At 32.1% G+C, this 18,200-nt stretch overlaps 1 protein-coding gene across 4 annotated transcripts in view; it reads right to left on the bottom strand.

Annotated features, from left to right (window-relative positions):
• Positions 1-9,129: 9,129 nt before the first annotated feature.
• The window catches only part of LOC134715433 (5-hydroxytryptamine receptor 1-like), a 113,823-nt gene continuing 104,752 nt past the window's right edge, over positions 9,130-18,200 (bottom strand). For all 4 annotated transcript variants that reach the window (XM_063577603.1, XM_063577604.1, XM_063577601.1 and 1 more), the window contains one exon: positions 9,130-17,792. In XM_063577603.1, the coding sequence (XP_063433673.1) occupies positions 15,676-17,085 (1,410 nt within the window). In that variant the 5' untranslated portion in view covers positions 17,086-17,792 and the 3' untranslated portion in view covers positions 9,130-15,675. The remainder of the gene's footprint in view (positions 17,793-18,200) is intronic.

The following is an 18,200-nucleotide window of genomic DNA, read 5'->3' as shown; positions in this document are numbered from 1 at the left end:
CACCAATGAGTTAAGAAAGTTCTTTCAATTAAAAATGCAAAAAATGGCATTTTTGCACCAAAGGGAGATAATTTGAAGATTTTTTCAATGATATAAACATTGTGGTCTGATACTGTCCTTATTTGATCCTTATGTGTCTAGTATCGGTTTCACAGTTATAATATTCATCTACAATTTTACTACATAAACAAAAAACAACCTTTCTTCCTTGATTGGTTAACTATTTGTTTGTGTATTTTAAAAGCTACCATTATAATTAAAAAGGATACCTAAATATACAAAACTGTCACATATATCAAGTTGGTTGTTATTAAAAAAAATACCATTTTACTTGAGTTTTTACACTTCCTTTATTTCTAAACTCGACTACTTTAGTTTTAGACATAATAATATATAATCGATATCCCTTTGCAGAAGAGTTTATAGCATTTATCATATTTTGCAAATCATCTATGTTCTCACTAAATACAACAGTGTCGTCTGCATACATGAGAAAAAAAACAAATTTTAGTTTCAATTCATATAACTGACATATGTACTCATTAGCTCTACTTCCATATCATTAACATACAACGAGTATAATAATGAGGATAGATTCACCATGCATCAAGCCAGTATTTCATTAAAAGAAATCTGAATTTTCCATTACACTTGATACAAGTTTTCAATTTTGAATACATAGATTTAATTACAGTAACTTGACCAGTAACTCCTCATCTAACTAGTCTAAACCTCAACTTTAAATTAAAAACACTCTCAAAGGCTTTATTAAAATCGATGAAACAGCAATATAAGCGTTTACCTTCCTTAATGACCAAGAAATCAAAGAATGAAGACAGAAGATTGCATCAGAATTACCGTATCCAGGACAGAATTCAAACTGTGCATTTGTCAGAGTATTCTTAATCTTGCATCATGTTTTAAGCCTTGAATTAATCAACGACGTAAATAGATTTCCTAGGTGTGACACCAACGAAATACCTCTGTAGTTTCCATGATTGTCAGGATTTCCTTTCTTAAAGATTGGAGTTAAAATACATTCTACCTATGTTTCATGAAAATTTCCAGAAAATAAAATATTGTTGAAAAGTTTGCAATAAAGTTTTACCAAACAGTACATACTCGTTCATTATATCAATATAACCAGTGGACTCGACTCTTTTTAAATGTTTGATGCATAGATCAAGTTCATTCTCTGTAAACGTAAGATCTTGTTTCTCAAAAACTGTTTCCGGCGTATAAGTCATTCCGACATTCACTTTGGGAGATTTAGACATAAGTTTTTAAAAAAGGTTCCTCGATTTGGTCCAATGAAATGCTATTTATAATGCGTTTTTTTTTTTTTTAAATTCTTATAGAAAAGGTTTGGATTTTTCCTGCTTTGTGACGAGAGCTTATTTCTTCGTTGATTCTTATATTGCCTTTTGAGTCTATTTTCGCAGCACTATACTTTTGCTTCGTAAGGTTACGGTTAGTTCTGTTATAATCCGACTGGTATTTGTTGAAACTGTCTAATGCATTTTGATATTTTATATATAGTGTATTGCATTCATCAGTAAACCAAGGCTTGTCTGCATTAGATTTATAAACTTTATCTACATTTTCACAAAATGTACAATGTGACTTCAGATTTTGTATACTGTAAATATATATCGGTTAAATCTGATTAAGTCTTTCTACACATATATCAATACATATAAAAAAGAAGATGTGGTATTGTTGCCAATGAGACAACTATCCACAAAAGACCAAAATGACACAAACATTAACAAGTATAGGTAACCGTACGGCCTTTTACAATGAGCACAGCCCATACCACATAGTCAGCTATAAAAGACATTGTAAAACAGTTCAAACGAGATGAGACTAACGGCATTTTTTATGTTAAAAAAATGAACGAAAAACAAATATGTAACTCATAAACAAACGACAACCATTGAAATACAGGCTCCTGACTTGGGACAGGCACATACATAAATTATGTGGGGGGTTAAACATGTTAGCATGATCCCAACCCTTCCCCTAACCTGGGACAGTGGTATAACAGTACAACATAAGAACGAACTATAAAAATTAGTTGAAAAAAGGCTTAACTCATCAGATAGACAAAAAAAAACCAAGTGGACGTGGCCGGGTATTTATACATTTCCCCCCAAATTTTACCAGTAGATCATCAAACTTTTGAGTTTTGAGTATCAATTTACCTCTGATATTTGTGTGATATAATTAATTTATCAAACTGTGACCAATTACCCTTAAGTCGTTTTGTCTTTCTGATCATCCAAGATAAAAGGATTCAAAACTAGATTTTAAATCTCTTATCCGCAGTGGTAGGTTTTTTTGTTATCTTAAAATATTTGCGGTATTCAGCTGCGGCAAATGTGAACAAACTCACAGTGACATAACTTCCTTTTTTCACCAACATTGAAAATGAAAAGACGTGTTGAAAGGCTACGAATTATTCATTTAATCTATGTCCATCGATGCTTAGTTTGTTAAAAAAATATCTTAATAAAGAGAAATACATAATAAAAGGGCTTTAATGATGAAAAATTAACTTTATTGTATCGTTATTTGTACAATTTATGCGCACAATAAGAATTATATCAAATCTATGAGACGTGAGTAATTATTTCTCAAAACGGTCACAATTCCGTAAAATTGTCTTGTGTAGCAAGAATGTTTTTTTTTTATAAATGACTAATCAAAAGTTATGTATTTGCTGCAAAACAGTTAAAGTAAACGAAAAACGTTGATTGAAAGGAAGCAACAGAAAAAAGATGAAAGGGTTGATCTGGATCAACAAAAGTCACGATAATGTAATACAAAAAACTGTTCACTCATATTTGATGATGTGAACAACATTTCTCATGGTTTACATTCTTTACATACACTAAATAAAAAGAGAATCAATTTTACAGAAGGATATAAATATAATTTGCGGGCTGTATTGTTTTTTTAATTTTAAATGAACAGTAAGAATTATCTTTCTTTGTACTGATTATTTGTTTTGCAGGTTCAAATTATAAAAACTAGTCATACAAATAGACTATCCAGAGGTGACTGATATTCTAATTGTAAATATTGATATTGAATTAAAGAGGAACTTAAGGGGGCTCCTGGGTATAAATCAATTTTATTTTCTAATATATGATTTCGCTATATTTTTGTTATAAATGAACTTTATCTGAATATTTACTGTCCCAAGTCAGGAGCCTGTAATTCAGTGGTTTTCGTTTGTTAATGTGCTACATATTTGTTTTTCGTTCATTTTGTAACATAAATAAGGCCGTTAGTTTTCTCGTTTGAATTGTTTTACATTGTCTTATCGGGGCCTTTTATAGCTTACTATATGCGGTATGGGCTTTGCTCATTGTTGAAGGCCGTACGGTTACCTATAGTTGTTAATGTTTGTGTCATTTTGGTCTTTTGTGGATAGTTGTCTCATTGGCGATAATACCACATCTTTTTTTTTTTTTTATAATTTATCATTTACTTGAAAGAAAACTGAAATAAAAAATGGGGTCACCTTTCATTTAAGATCACAATCTGACTACATTTTTAATTTGTTAATTTCCTTTTTTTCTGTTCGACTAATAGGAGAAATAGAGGTAATATCGAAGAAGAAAAAATTAACCTAATTACAGAAATCACTTAAATTTTACAATAATTTAGTTTATGTACAGCTTATTTGAAAACAGTAATTAAAAAATATAGGTCACCGATGAGTTAAAAAAGATATTTCAAATTTAATGCAAAAAGATGGCATTTTTGGTCCAAAGGGAGATAACTTTGAGCTTTTTCAATGATATAAACATTTTAAAAGTCATCTGAGGCCAAACCGAAACGAATTTTTTGGGTTGCTTTTTGTACCATATCATAAAGTAATAACAAATAGTGTAATAAATAAAATTTGTACTGACAAAATAATGGTTTAATTTTTTCCTGAAATTTGTGTACCTACGAACCACCTTAATTACGTGAATATTGTAAACACGTCATATTTTTCAATTCCTTATGATAAACCTCAACCCAGAACCTTTATCATGTGATTGATTCTAAGCTAGAAAAGAAGGATCATTTAGGATTGTAACTGAGGTCTTATCAGCAGAGGCAAGACTCAGAAATAGGCTAGGCATGAATTTTGCTTATTCTCAGACCAGTTTATGAAAGCAACATTTATTACATGAATACTTGAGTGCTAAGGTCCAATAGGCGGAAACTGAAGAACGTTCAAGACAAAACCTAAGTCTTAAGAAGGAACAAAACGCCTTTCACGAAATACACTTAATGTTGCACAGTAACTAAGAGAAGATAAATCCATTTAAACTGACACCATTAACATAAAATGTTACATTTAGAGTCACAAATTCAGGCAACAGTTATATATCACTGTTCAAAGTCATAAATCAATTAGAAGAAAACAAAACTAACCCAAGGGAAACACATCAACTATAAGAAGAAAACAAATACACAACTGGAACACTAAAGTGCAACAAATCAACGCCAACATACATAGAAACGAACTGTTTGAATACAACTGTCACATTTTTGACTTGGCACAGCACATTTTAAGAAAAATGGTGGGTTGAACCAGGTTGTATGACTAGCCAATTTAAACTTCCTGCTTGATTGACAATGTTAACAAATACCGCTAAAAGGACAACACTAACTGACAGAAATACAACACAATCACAAAAAATAAAAACTTAAAACTTAAAAATAAATCACAAAAACACACACATACAAATAATATAATAGTTAACACTTCATGCAAAACTCAGAACAACACCGAACATCTCTTATCAACGACAGAGAGCACAAACAGTGACATACCTATATTACGAATCATATTCAATTGTATTCACAATGTCAATCCAAAATAATGTCATGACAATGACGGTTATGAAAGACTATCTTAACTTTGTATTTGTTTGGCTTTATAACTATTTTGTTAAGAGCGTCACTGATGAGTCTTATGTAGACGAAACGCGCGTCTGGCGTACTAAATAGTAATCCTGGTACCTTTCATAACTATTTACACCACTAGTTCGATGCCTCTGCTGATGGACGAAACGTCCAAGGGTTTCACCAGCCCAGTAGTCGGCACTTCGGTGTTGACATGAATATCAATTATGTGGTCTTTTTCATAAATTTCCTGTTTACAAAACTTTTAAAATTTTCTAAAAACTAAGGATTTTCTTATCCAAGGCATTGATTACCTTAGCCGTATTGACACAACTTTTTGGAATTTTGGATCTTCAATTCTCTTCAACTTTGTATTTGTTTGGCTTTATAACCATTTTGATATGAGCGTCACTGATGAGTCTTATGTAGACGTAACGCGCGTCTGGCGTACTAAATTATAATCCTGGTACCTATGATACCTATTAACACCACTGGGTCGAAGTCTTTGCTGGTGGACGTCTTGTCCCCGATGATATCACCAACCTAGTAGTCGGCACTTCGGTGTTAACATGAATATCAATTATGCGGTCAGTTTTATAAATTTCCTGTTTACAAAACTTTGATTTTTTTCTAAAGTCTAAGGATGTTTTTATCCAAGGCATAGTATAACCTTAGCCGTATTGGCACAACTTTTTGGAATTTTAGAACTTCAATGCTCTTCCACTTTGTATTTGTTTGGCTTTATAACTTTTTTGATATGAGCGTCACTGATGAGTCTTATGTAGACGAAACGCGCGTCTGGCGTACTAAATTATAATCCTATTATGATTGTTTGGATTACAAACGATAAGACATAACACATTATCCAACCGAAACACCAAAAATAAACATTTGAATGATGGATGTACCAAATACCAAGATATGTCTTATATCAATGCAAATTCACACCCGGTAAAACAGCCATAATCGGAAATATTTAATGTGCGGTTCTTCGTAGACATACGACATAGATATTGACGTGGAAAAACTGTCATTAGTTAGTTAAGCCACATTTAATTGTATATATCAACAAATTCGTGATGATGTCCATAAAATTAACGGAGTTTCATTTTTCATATTTCATATTTTCTCACTTAACTCTTGTGGAGCAGTTTCTGCGAAAAGTCTAGTATATGAATTCCGTATAGTGTTAAAAAGCACGAGAATAACGTATCAGTTGAGATATGTTAACACCATACGACGTAACAGAGGGATATGTGACTGCCACAAATTGGGAAATTGATAATTAGGAAGTTGAAATCATCCCGTTTGTCACAGATTGTAGTGTGAAATCTGTGTCAACATTGAGAAAAAGATTCTTAATTTCATGTTCACTTGGGATATATGAGATGCAATACTGACTGAAATATGGATTATTCAGTAATAGAAAATCATCAATATATCTATAAACAAAATGAAAGAATTTTGCAATTTTGCAAGCTTTTGTTTTCTTTTTGTCCTTTATAAGGTTCTGAACGAATTGAGGAAAAGAGTATGCTGTTGTAAATGACCTTTGGGTTTTTAGTCTTTGTTTACTTCTTGGTTTTGATTGTTATTGTCTTCTGCTACAAACGTGTACTAAAACAAGTCGGCCAGAAGACCGATTCCAATGGTTTTAGAAAAAGCTCTGTGTAATGAGATGGTGAAGTTGATCTTGTAATAGCAAAATTGCATAAACAACTCCTGTAGATTACGTGACTAGTCCTTCGATACGCTTGGTTGTTTCTTCAGAAAAGTCTTCCTTTCATGATGGAATTCCTGACAGTAACCATGCGTGCATATGATGAAGATTATCTAGACCTTGATGAATCTTTCTTCCCTTGAACTAAGAAGGAAGTCTTGAATTTGGAAAATCTACGTCTTCAACTTGTGTTTCAGACTAGTGGCACCATATCTATATGATGACGATCCCAACGAAGAATGCGGATTCACCGATGAATGAAGTTCCCCTTCTATGTTCACTTGGAAATGCGAACTGGAAAGAGCATCTGTTGATAGATTTTGACTGTCTAGATCATTATTGAAATACAGAACTATATCGGAACTGTAACACAGAAGAATAATTTCCATACTCGGAAGAAACAGGGAGAAGGAGTGAGTTCCCCTTGATTCTGACGATTAGCTACTATTGTGGAGTTGTCCGTTGCATGGCAACCAGAGGTGACTGATCCTAAATCACGGCTTGAAAATAAAGGAGAGAAAGTAATACAGGTCTCATGTCTAGAAAATTGATGTGTTCTTCAAAATTGAGCACCTGACCAAAGACCTGAGGCTGTTCTGCTTTTCAGATGAATTTTCAACCCCATCAAGCTGGCATCTGTGAAGAGAGATAGACCTGGGTGTCGATGATTCAACAAAACTCCCTAGAGAACAGGTTTTTTGTTGCAGCCAGTAATGATGATGAGTGACAACCGAGGCAGAATTGGAAGAGATGCCTCCCACAACTGAGAAATTGGTTGCCACAACTCCGACAGATACAACTGGATGCGTAGACCTCTTAGTAGAATGATGTCAATGATTGAAATCAAGAAACACACCAGCTGTAGAAATTGAAAAAGCTGGGACATTTGAAAACTGTATCAGAGCAGTTGACAACTGAAGTACCTTGATTACCTTCTAATCTGGAGGAATCTCTAGACCCTATCTGTCAGAAAATGTTCTTCCAGGAAAATGAAATTTTTACTAGGAATTATCCGATTTTTTTTTCGGCAGTAATTCTTGATAAAGGAATCGTCTAGTTAGAAGTAAATAAGTACACCACAGTCTGAAAAAATCCTGGTAAAAACTAGGAGAGCTGTAGCAAGGCCAAAAGATTTAGCTTTGAAATTGTACACCTTGTCTGCCCAAACTAGTTTTAGGAAATGACGAAACTTAGGAGAAATTTGAATGTTCAAATAAGCGTCTTTCGAAATAAATCACTTATCTAAAAACATCAGAGACCATTGATCTAGAAAATGAGAAAGCATACCTCCCACTAGAAGATAAGGAGTAAAATAATTTCCCTGTTCCAGTGAGGATTGATTTACTCGGGGGAGGGGGACAACACAACGCTAACCCCCCTTCTTGCTTTACAATTTTGGCTTTATTTCCACCTAGTTACGGCTGATCTCTTCATATGCTATTAAGAAAGAAGAAGAGCAAGAAGAAGCCCTGGGATGATATCTGAGAAGTCTTGACAAATCTTTCCAATCAATGACCTTAACATCAACCTTGACAACAGGAGGAGCCTCATTCACATCATCATGTACTGATCCAAGGAAACAGAGAGCAACTTGTCCTTAGGCAGACTTTCTGTGGGTATTCCTGCTTCCTTCACAAATAAAAACTGACCGCCACGAAATATTCATTAGCGCTAAACAAGGCATTCAACACCAATCATTCAAGCAAAGCAATGGCCTGATTAAGGCTGAAATCAAAAAACAAAATAAAATGTGCCGGCCAGCAAACAACGACAACCACTGATGTTGCACAAAAAAATTATAATATGTAGGGAGTTGAACATGGTTGTGTGGGCTCAACATTCCCCTTATCTACTATAGGGACACAACATCACAACAGAGGGAAAATCCGAACAAATCTATTGTAAAAGGCTTTTCTCGTACGATAGACACAAACCACAGAAATAAATATGGAGCGGAGTTTTTGGCGCGTTTAAAAACTATTACCAGACTAAATGTCTACTTATATTTAAAATGCCCTCATTTCCCCGTGCTAGTCAAAATTTCTCATCTTTAACCATATGGTTTTAGGTTTTGTTTCTCATTGTTGAAGGCAGTATAATGACCTATACGTGTTGATATCATAATCCTTTGATTAATAGTTTTCTCATTTGCAGTTATATCGCATATAACATTGGCAGATGAAATATTTGCCACAGGGCGTTAAGCAAAGAATATCTATATCACAATGAACTATACTAATGCATCAGCATATTTACAGTGATGATCAAAAAGATCAATGTATATAAGACTATACCGGTATTCCAATTCACCTATATGTCAATTGAATACTTGGTGACATTGACAAGGCCATATCATGGTATTATCATTTTTATACAGAACATTTCACATTTTTGACATCAACTTTTTCATGGCCATAGCGGTAACTGTTCCAGAAACCTTACACTGATAATCGTGTCATGAAAAAGGAGTACATCAATCTTTGAAGACAGAAATAAAAAAAACTCTTTCTTCAGTATTTATATATTTATTATGCTTTGAACCATATGAACTCTAAATTCACGTTATTATATGATCAACAATGCGCTAAACTGTTTTATACAAAAATATTATTTCAACAGGCGTTTACAAGCAGCTAATATTTCAGCAGTAATTTAAAGGAGTATGCCCAGACGATTCAATTGACCTTCACTTGTAGGTAACGATCAACACTTAAAGTATCTACTAGTATCCTATCTAATTTGATAAAGACCGATATCTTAAGTTTTGTATAGGAAGGGGAAGATTTTCCTCAGAAAAAAGACCACGTTGTCACTGCGCAAAATTTCAAGCATTGAGACTGCTGTCTATACAATGCATGAGTAACTCATGAGTTAATATTCAATAAATAAACAATCCTGAATGTATTAGAGGACTTATTAGTTAAATTGATTGCTAGTAGGAAAAAGAAAATTTTTGGCAAATAAAACTGAAAATGAAGGAGACTAATACCAGTGGAATTCGATGGCAATGGCAATTTAAGAGATCGACGTAACACAAACAAGAAAATTACAAAATTGACTTTAAAAATGATTTCTTATCAGTTATACATCAATGAAGACGTGTTCAACAAATGTACATTGGAAGAAAATATAAATTGTATCTATCCGTGCATCCAAAACTAGCAGAAGCTTAGCCTAGCTATTCTTTTTGTTTCGAAGCGGGCAAAGTTAAATATATGTCTTTTGACACTGTAAAATTTTTATCCTGAAATTTAACCTTTTTACTGCTACGTTTATTTGTTTTTATTCCTAACCGTTGTTTTCGACTATTTTCATTTACAATTACGAACCGCGAAGAGCGCCCAAAAATTTTAGAACAACCGTTTGTTCAACAAGGCAACCAGATACAAGAAGGTTGTATTTGTATACTATAGAAATAAAGCAATAATTGTATTTGTATACCTGTCATGTGTACAACAGAAGACATAGTTGCACGATGAAATATAATACATTGACTGATCATCCGGGCTACTAAGTATATAGCAGCAGTTACATTGCTTGAGGCAACAAGGTTTATTTTCTTAATTCAGAATTTTTCTGCTTGGTACAACAGCATGATAAAAAATAATTGTCTAGAATTTGTTTGCTTTTAGTTTTACCTTATTGATTTCTTTATTAAAAAAAAAACCACCAAAAATTCGAGGTAAATCTGAGATGGACTTATGTGCAGTTTCACATGTGCACCTTTTAACCCTCTGAAAGGGTACAAAAGGACATAACCGAAAGTCATCTCGGAAAATGCAAATGTTCACTTATTTCTTACATTATCAGAAATAATTTTGCTGCTTCGCTAATTTGCATTTTTTTTATTTTCCAAAATGTTAACCATCAGTCGCGTAGTTTGCATTATACCATGAAGGATAACTACTAGGCTTGTACAATTTTTACCAAATAGTTGTGCCTGAACAATTTTATTCCTTTCATGAAGCTTTATGAAACAATTGTAGAGGAATATTTTTTTTTAATAAGCACATACAGAAAACAACAATCTGTTGTTATTTAAGGTATGTGGTGGCGTTGGCGGTATCAATTCATTTTATTTATTTGTGTAATTTCGTTTGAGGAGATTTAAAGTCTTAAGTTTAGTCAGAGGGTTGTACCTTTTGATAACTTATGTGCATAGTTGTGAAACTTTTTTTAGATTTGAGATGAAAAAACCTGAGAATATGAAGAAATAAAAACTGACGCAAGTGACCAACGTTTCTAATGGTATCGACTAGAAATGATAGTGAGCAATATTTTACAATATAGAATGTATATGTTACAAACTAGAAAATCAATAGTTATTTATATTAAGTTTATAACAGTTGTAATTACAACATAAATGTTCTAAATAATTATATAGGTATTTGTCACAATAGATGTCTTCTCCTTAAATACATTTTTGAATATCTCTCGCGTTCTTCTCCCATAACGTCCACAAGGCCAATGAATTGAGTGACAGGGCAATCTTCCATCTTATTTGTCCCAAAAGAAGATAAAAACGTATTAAAAAAGATGAACTATATATGATAGAACCTAGTATCAAGAGTATAGTATTATTTCATATTTGACCATTTGACAAAAAAAGACTATTTTATTTTTTGTTGTCGTTGATACCTTAATAGCTTAAGTAAAATAAAAGGTTTACAAAAAAAGACCTCTCGGTTTAAACGTTTTGGAAATAATGCAGAAACAAATCCAGATTTTTTTAAAAATTAAAACATATCATTTACTGTTTGGTCCAATAACAGTTGTAATTGTTTTTTGAAACTTTCATGCACATTTATCTTAATTACCAGGTGATTCATTTTAGCAAACGAAATATCATCCTTTAAAAAGTAGCTGTTCCATTATCTCTTATATGAATAAGTAATGAGAGCAATAGTCAAGGAAGTTTGCTGGCAGTTTACCTAACATTTAGTTGGATGTAAACCCTTTTTATGTCTGAAGTTACCTTTGCTCAGTATACAATGTAGTTAAAATTAAAAACAAAATAATAATATGATAACTTGTCAAAGCAAATAATTCATAACTAAACTTTATAAAACCTCATCTTATCAACAGTAATAATTAGTCATTTATCTGCTTTTAACTGAAAAGTTTAATATGGCAAGATGTATAAACAAAAACAGTCCCTTCAAATTAACACACAAACAAGCAAAAATAACATCAAATACACAAGTAACACTGGTTACTTTTGTTACTGAAAAATTAACAAAAAAGCTTTGATATACTAAAGCCGTCTTCTAAAGCAGTATCACTGCTTAACAGAGTTAACACAATTCACAAATGTAATCAAAATTTCGCTCAGGAAGAATATTACAGAAATAAATATAATATACAACAAAGTAGTTAACGTTTCACCAAGCATATGTGTAACTTTTTAAACATGCAATATATTTAGGAAATGTTGGCATCAAATGAAATTTTAGAAAAGAGGATCTTTCTAGTGTCTTTACATCATAATGCTTATTTCGAAAAATAAAATTTATAAAAACGTATGAAATAAAAATAGGTGATAGTTTGCCTGGGGTCTAAATTATAACTCATTAGATTATTTAAGTCTTTAATCGATGATATTTTTAGTCGATTGGTATCAGTTGGTACACAAGTTTTCGCAAACTAAGTGGATTTAATCAATTAAGATAACGAGTTTAATTTATAATTCATAGGATTCAAGTAATAACTTAAACAGTACATCACTAACATTATATCAAATATAAATACTAGCAGGCAAGATGATCATAAAAATCTTTAACTAAAGAGTATTTTTTCGTATAAAAATACTGGATTTTGAATTTTCTTGGAATTTTTTATGTCTTCATCAATTAAATAAATGGAATGTGATTCTACGTGTGACCACTTCGTTTTCTACCACATGGCGATAAATGCAATTTCTGTAAAACTTGTTTGTTCTATGGATGATGATGAAAATAAATATGATAATTTATTTACAAGTCTTTGCTATTGCATGCTAATAATCAGCAGTAAAATTAATAAAACAGCTTAGCTGCAACACAAATAATAAAAATAAACCATTCTCTGTGATTTTTTACAATTTTATGCTAATCTAAACTACTACATATTTGGAATTTTTGTATCCTTAATGACATTTATACTGTATTGAAAAGAAAATAACATATTCATGTACGTCTATACTAGGAAACACACATAGCAATATCTTGTTTCTCTGCAGTGCATAATATTATAAATAAAGCGAGAATTAACCACTGTATATATAACGTTTGAAGAAGAGATAAATTAAAATATCAATAAGTCTTAACTATAAAAATCTAAAGGAAATTATTGACAAAAGGACTATGTGGTCTTTATGACAAAACATTTATCCATGTTTTTTTTTTAAATTTGATTTTCTTTCGAGCAGTTATAATTAATTGATGTACACATTTTCCCAAGCAAAAGGTAAATAATGTAGGCCCATGTGATATATATGGACTTTTATACTTACGGTCTTTCCAAGTCCCCCTTTCCACTACGTTAGGAAACCCCTTATTGGTTTTCTTATTTGCTTGTACAAATGTATTACCTGTTTTACATACAGTGTAGATCAGAGATGAAAGAATGTTTCAGTTATTAATAATAAAGTGTATGTTGCCCTGTTGTTAAATTGAGAAGAAGCCCTGACATTTTTGGGAGTCATTGTTAGGAAGTAATTTTTCATAATAGAACCATATACATATTTGATCATATTTATAACAATTTTTATTTTCATTATTACGTAAGAGAATGCTATAAATCGACTGAGCTGACAATAACATTAGTAAATGGCTAATAGTTATTACAAAAACTTTGCTTGTTGGACAATACCCAAAAATTAAGCTGATATTTTTTTATAATACTTAACGACACAGAAAGAAACCCGTGATAATTAATCGCATTGTCGTCCCTCATACATATATTCTATGTTTTAAATAATAACACAAACACTGTTACACATCAATCAAAATTCTGTGTTTAGTGACTTGTACATGTGTTGTGTTCTTCATTGGTCGATTCAAAGACATTACACTATGATAGTATGTGTCTTTTCTGCATGTAATTTTACTTACAATACATATGTATCTTAAAAAACATTTAGTCCTGCTTAGTTTCAATTATTAACATTGTTTTACACTTTTTGTAATAATAAGGGTTGGAATAAAAACACTTTTACAAATTTAATGACAAACTTAACGCACGTTGTTCTTACCAACAATTTTAATTACGACCAGTTATGACTTAACAAAAACCCTTTATGAACAACAAATATTGAAAGATTATATTCGGCTTAGGATTTTCAAATACTTTGACCTTGAGAATAACCAAAGACATATAAAATATCAAAATGCACATCTGGTGAAGTAAATATTATTCTTTTGTATATATATGCTCTTCAAATTTGTATAAGTTTTTTTTTATTTATTTCATGGCATGGAGGGTCGATGAAAAGACAGTAAAATTTTAATTCGCATCGTGTGCAGTTTAATCGATATCGGCTAGGTTATAAACTCAAACTACGTTCTTTCCCAACACACTTGTCATATGTATGGTGTAGTCTAGAGTAAAGTAATTCAGTATTTTCCCAGAGATTCATCTCCATGTTGTTAAAACATTATTGTTAATCTAAACCCCTTTGGAAGCACAAAATTTTTAAGATTTATTTCCATATGATTTATTGAAAATTCAACAAAGACGCACTGAATAACAAGCCGATTTGAACTTCTTTCAGCGTTATCATTTCATTTCTTCAAGCTATATAGTTTTAAAAGCATTATTTTTTTTTAAAGCCAAATATAATATGTGCTAATAAAAGCAGCAGGACATACCTATTAAAAGAACTTTGACCAAAGCTCTATTGTAAAAATTGAATAATATCTGCCGCAAGAGGTTTTTCAAATGAATTTTATATAAAAATAAAAACATTTAAAACCTATTTGTAAAGTGTGCTAATTGTAAGATCAAACTGAATCTTCTAAATCTACTCAAACTTAAGTAGGTTAATTATATCTAAAAGAGTCTCTCTCCTTGTTTTTTCTCCCTTTTCTTTAAAAAAAAAACCACATACATTATGAAAACGCAAAAAGCGACAATCTCTTAGGAAAAAAAGTTCAATTATTTGAATGAAGTAAATATGAGTAATAATTTCATATCTGAAGTCTCTTACATGAAATCAAATCTAATAACTTTTCATATCTCGTCGTCTATTTTGTAGCGATTGTAATGAAATGAATCAATTGCCTCCTAATATCTACTTTATAATAACACTTAGCACCAGATTAAGTCAGACGTACATGATTATGAAATGTCTGAACAAATATAACGGTTAACGGATAAAACTCGATATTTTTTTCATTCTTTAAATAAACAGATAACCTGCAAAATCGTCGTTACAGTGTAATTAAATCTTGAATCTTCGTTTATTTGTATCAATGCATTTAATTTGGTTTCACCAAACTGTACATAATTTAACGATAATAAGTTTATTTTCAAAAAATTTTACAGCCTAATAAAACAATATCTAATAATTTAGCTGATAATTTCAAAACAGAATTAAGAAACAAATATTTGAAAACAGGAGGCAATTGAAAAAACAAAAACAAAACGATATTGTTTCCAAGTTGAAATTAATATAACCGTAAAAATCACAGAGAATGTACGTATATAAATAAGGGATTTATAATCCGCTGTGACGTCAGCACAGTTTCAAACGTATAAAATGTATTTTACCTATACTGTAAATGCTAACATATAATGTATACCATATTCTGTCGTACATAGAAGAACATAAATGAGTTTCTCTATTGTATTTATAGCAAGTTTTATCACAGCTTCTTAAATATACAATGAGCCCAAAACTACATTTTGGGTCACAAAAAAGTCATTAAATAACAATTTACAAATCTCTCGTCAGTTTATATCACAGTACATGAAGTCGATGAACTTGTCGATAACACCGACATTCTTAATGCATGCAGGTGTCATCTTTGGAGACAGAGTATAAGCTTTATTAAGATTGTTTTGGTTCGTCATACTTTACTTTCAGAAGGCGTCGAACCATTTCCTAAATGAACTTCCGTGCGACCTTGACTGTCGTATCGAACAACCGAGGAGGTAGGAGGTCGTAAACAATCTCTCAATCTAGGATCTGGTCCATATTGCTCGACGTAGCTTTCTGAACGAATTCTCACATTAATTCCCTTGCAACGCAAGCATAAAATTTCCTTGAAAGGAGTTCGAAAATCCCTGTTGAACCTTGCGTAGATCACTGGGTTCAGAAATGAATTAAAGTATCCTAGCCAATTAAAGACACTTATCATGTGGATTGGAATGTCGTTATCTCCTACGAATGGTCTAATAACGGCAAGAATAAAAAATGGCAACCAACACGCCGTAAATCCACCCATTATAATTCCTAGTGTTTTAATGGCTTTCGAATCTTTATGCCCAGATGATCTACGACCTTTTGGTAAAATACTTTTAATTGTAAATCTACGTCTTTGAATTGAAGCACTATTTTTTGCAAGCATTTCTACTCTTTCATCTTCATCTTTTTCACTATGGCAACCATTTCTTACGTTACCGTTAGGTAAAACAGTACATCCCGTTTCAACAGAATTCGTCTTTACTCTATTTGAGTAATGGGCATTGCTTTGGCCTTTGTCAATACTGCCAAGCTGATTTGTACTTTCTTTTTTTGCTAATCGAGAAGATACTCTCCATATTCTGTAGTAAACTGCCAACATGACGAAAAGTGGAACGTAGAAGGCACCTAAAGTTGCATAGATTTGATAGCCTATATTCTGGCTGATAATACAATGCCATTTAGGCGGGTCTTCTTTCCATCCAAATAAAGGTGGAAGAGATATCAACACAGAGGAACACCATACACCGGCAATCATTATGCCCATTCTTTTTGGTGTTCGTTTCATTGCATATTGAAAGGGCCGTGTGATTACAAAATATCGATCAACACTAATCATACATAAATTAAGGATGGATGCTGTGCACAATATGACATCTAAAGAAGTAAACAAATCACAAATCACATTTCCGAACGGCCAATAGCTCAGCACTTGGTATGTGGTTACAAATGGCATCACTAATACAGCAACTAAGAGGTCCGACACGGCTAATGATAAAATGAGAAGATTTGAAGGTGTTTGAAGCTTTTTCACTATTCCAACGGCTATACACACTAAGCAATTTCCAACTATTGTGCCTAAAACCATTAACGCAAGTGCTAACGTCACTAGTGCCTGCTGCCATGGCGTGTAAATAGATATTGGCGGGTCGTCAGAAGAATAATTAGTTCCTGATGTATTCGGAGGTATTGAAGAACTGTTATCGCCAATGTGTCCGATAGTAAACTCACTACTACTATTGAAAATCGGCAATATATCGTACGATGATATACTATCCGAAATGTTTGCACTCATTTCTACGGAAGAAAATATAAGTAATGATTGGTTTCCTATACTTCAACGCACTCCATGTTAAGAATATCGTTGGCGCATCTGATATTTGTTTCAAACATCTTTCGTGATAAATTTTGAATCAATTCGGACGGTTACAAAAGATACTGACACACCTACAATTATTGATTTGTATGTCAATCTGTGTATCAATTCAGGAAAATTGACGCATTATGTGCCGTATGCATGATGTATGCACTCGAGTATTGGCTCCTATATGCAAGATAGAATCACAGCTTAGTCGTTTAGATAACAATATTTGTCTTTAGAACTTTCAATTATTGTATTGGATGATTCGTTCACTTATATTCCACCTGGTATAGTTTGGATACGTTTGTAACACAGTAGGGTCATTAGTATTATAATTCAGCCCTGAATTAAAAATGTTTGCAATAACGATAATCCTCTTGATATAATCCCTGTTAATATATACTTTAATTCATCCTTTAATAGTTGCACTCGAAGAGAACTTCTATTCACCTTTAATATAAAGTTTTCCGTGTGTCTACATCTTATGTATTGCCATTTTTACCCACGTTTACAACATATTCACAAATGATATTATAAACCCATAATTCACTTAATCCTTTCGTTCACTAAATAAAATTATTTCTTCAGTTAGGAACGTAGCGGTCGATGAACGTATCGTGATTGCTCAAGCATAACTGTATCTGAAAAATACGAAGAAATATACATTTTAAAATATTTTTACTTTTATTAATGATGATAATGTGTTGACGGAAACAAGTCGGGATGTCCAAGGGAGGAAATTATGGTAATTTGAAGAACCACAGTGTGAATTACTTTCTTACTAAACCTCGAATATCTGACGTGAATATTTATTGAAGTTCTTTAAATGTTCTTTAATCAATATGAATATTTAAAAGTCTTGCATAACTCGATATTTTACTAAAAGTAGGAATAAAAATGACCAACGGATGACCGAAAGCATTTTCTGTTCGCAAATGTCTTTGTAGTTGCATGTTCTCGACTTCATTTGTTTAGATTAACTTGTGTTTACATCGTATGTTGCTCTCTAGTTTTTTTATTTTTTTTATTTTAGTTCTACATAAGACTCG

The sequence above is a fragment of the Mytilus trossulus genome, chromosome 4 (genome assembly GCF_036588685.1).
Source record: "Mytilus trossulus isolate FHL-02 chromosome 4, PNRI_Mtr1.1.1.hap1, whole genome shotgun sequence".
NCBI classification, from domain to species: domain Eukaryota; kingdom Metazoa; phylum Mollusca; class Bivalvia; order Mytilida; family Mytilidae; genus Mytilus; species Mytilus trossulus.
The sequence above is the reverse complement of the archived record's forward strand: the minus strand, read 5'-3'. Positions and strand labels throughout refer to the sequence as shown.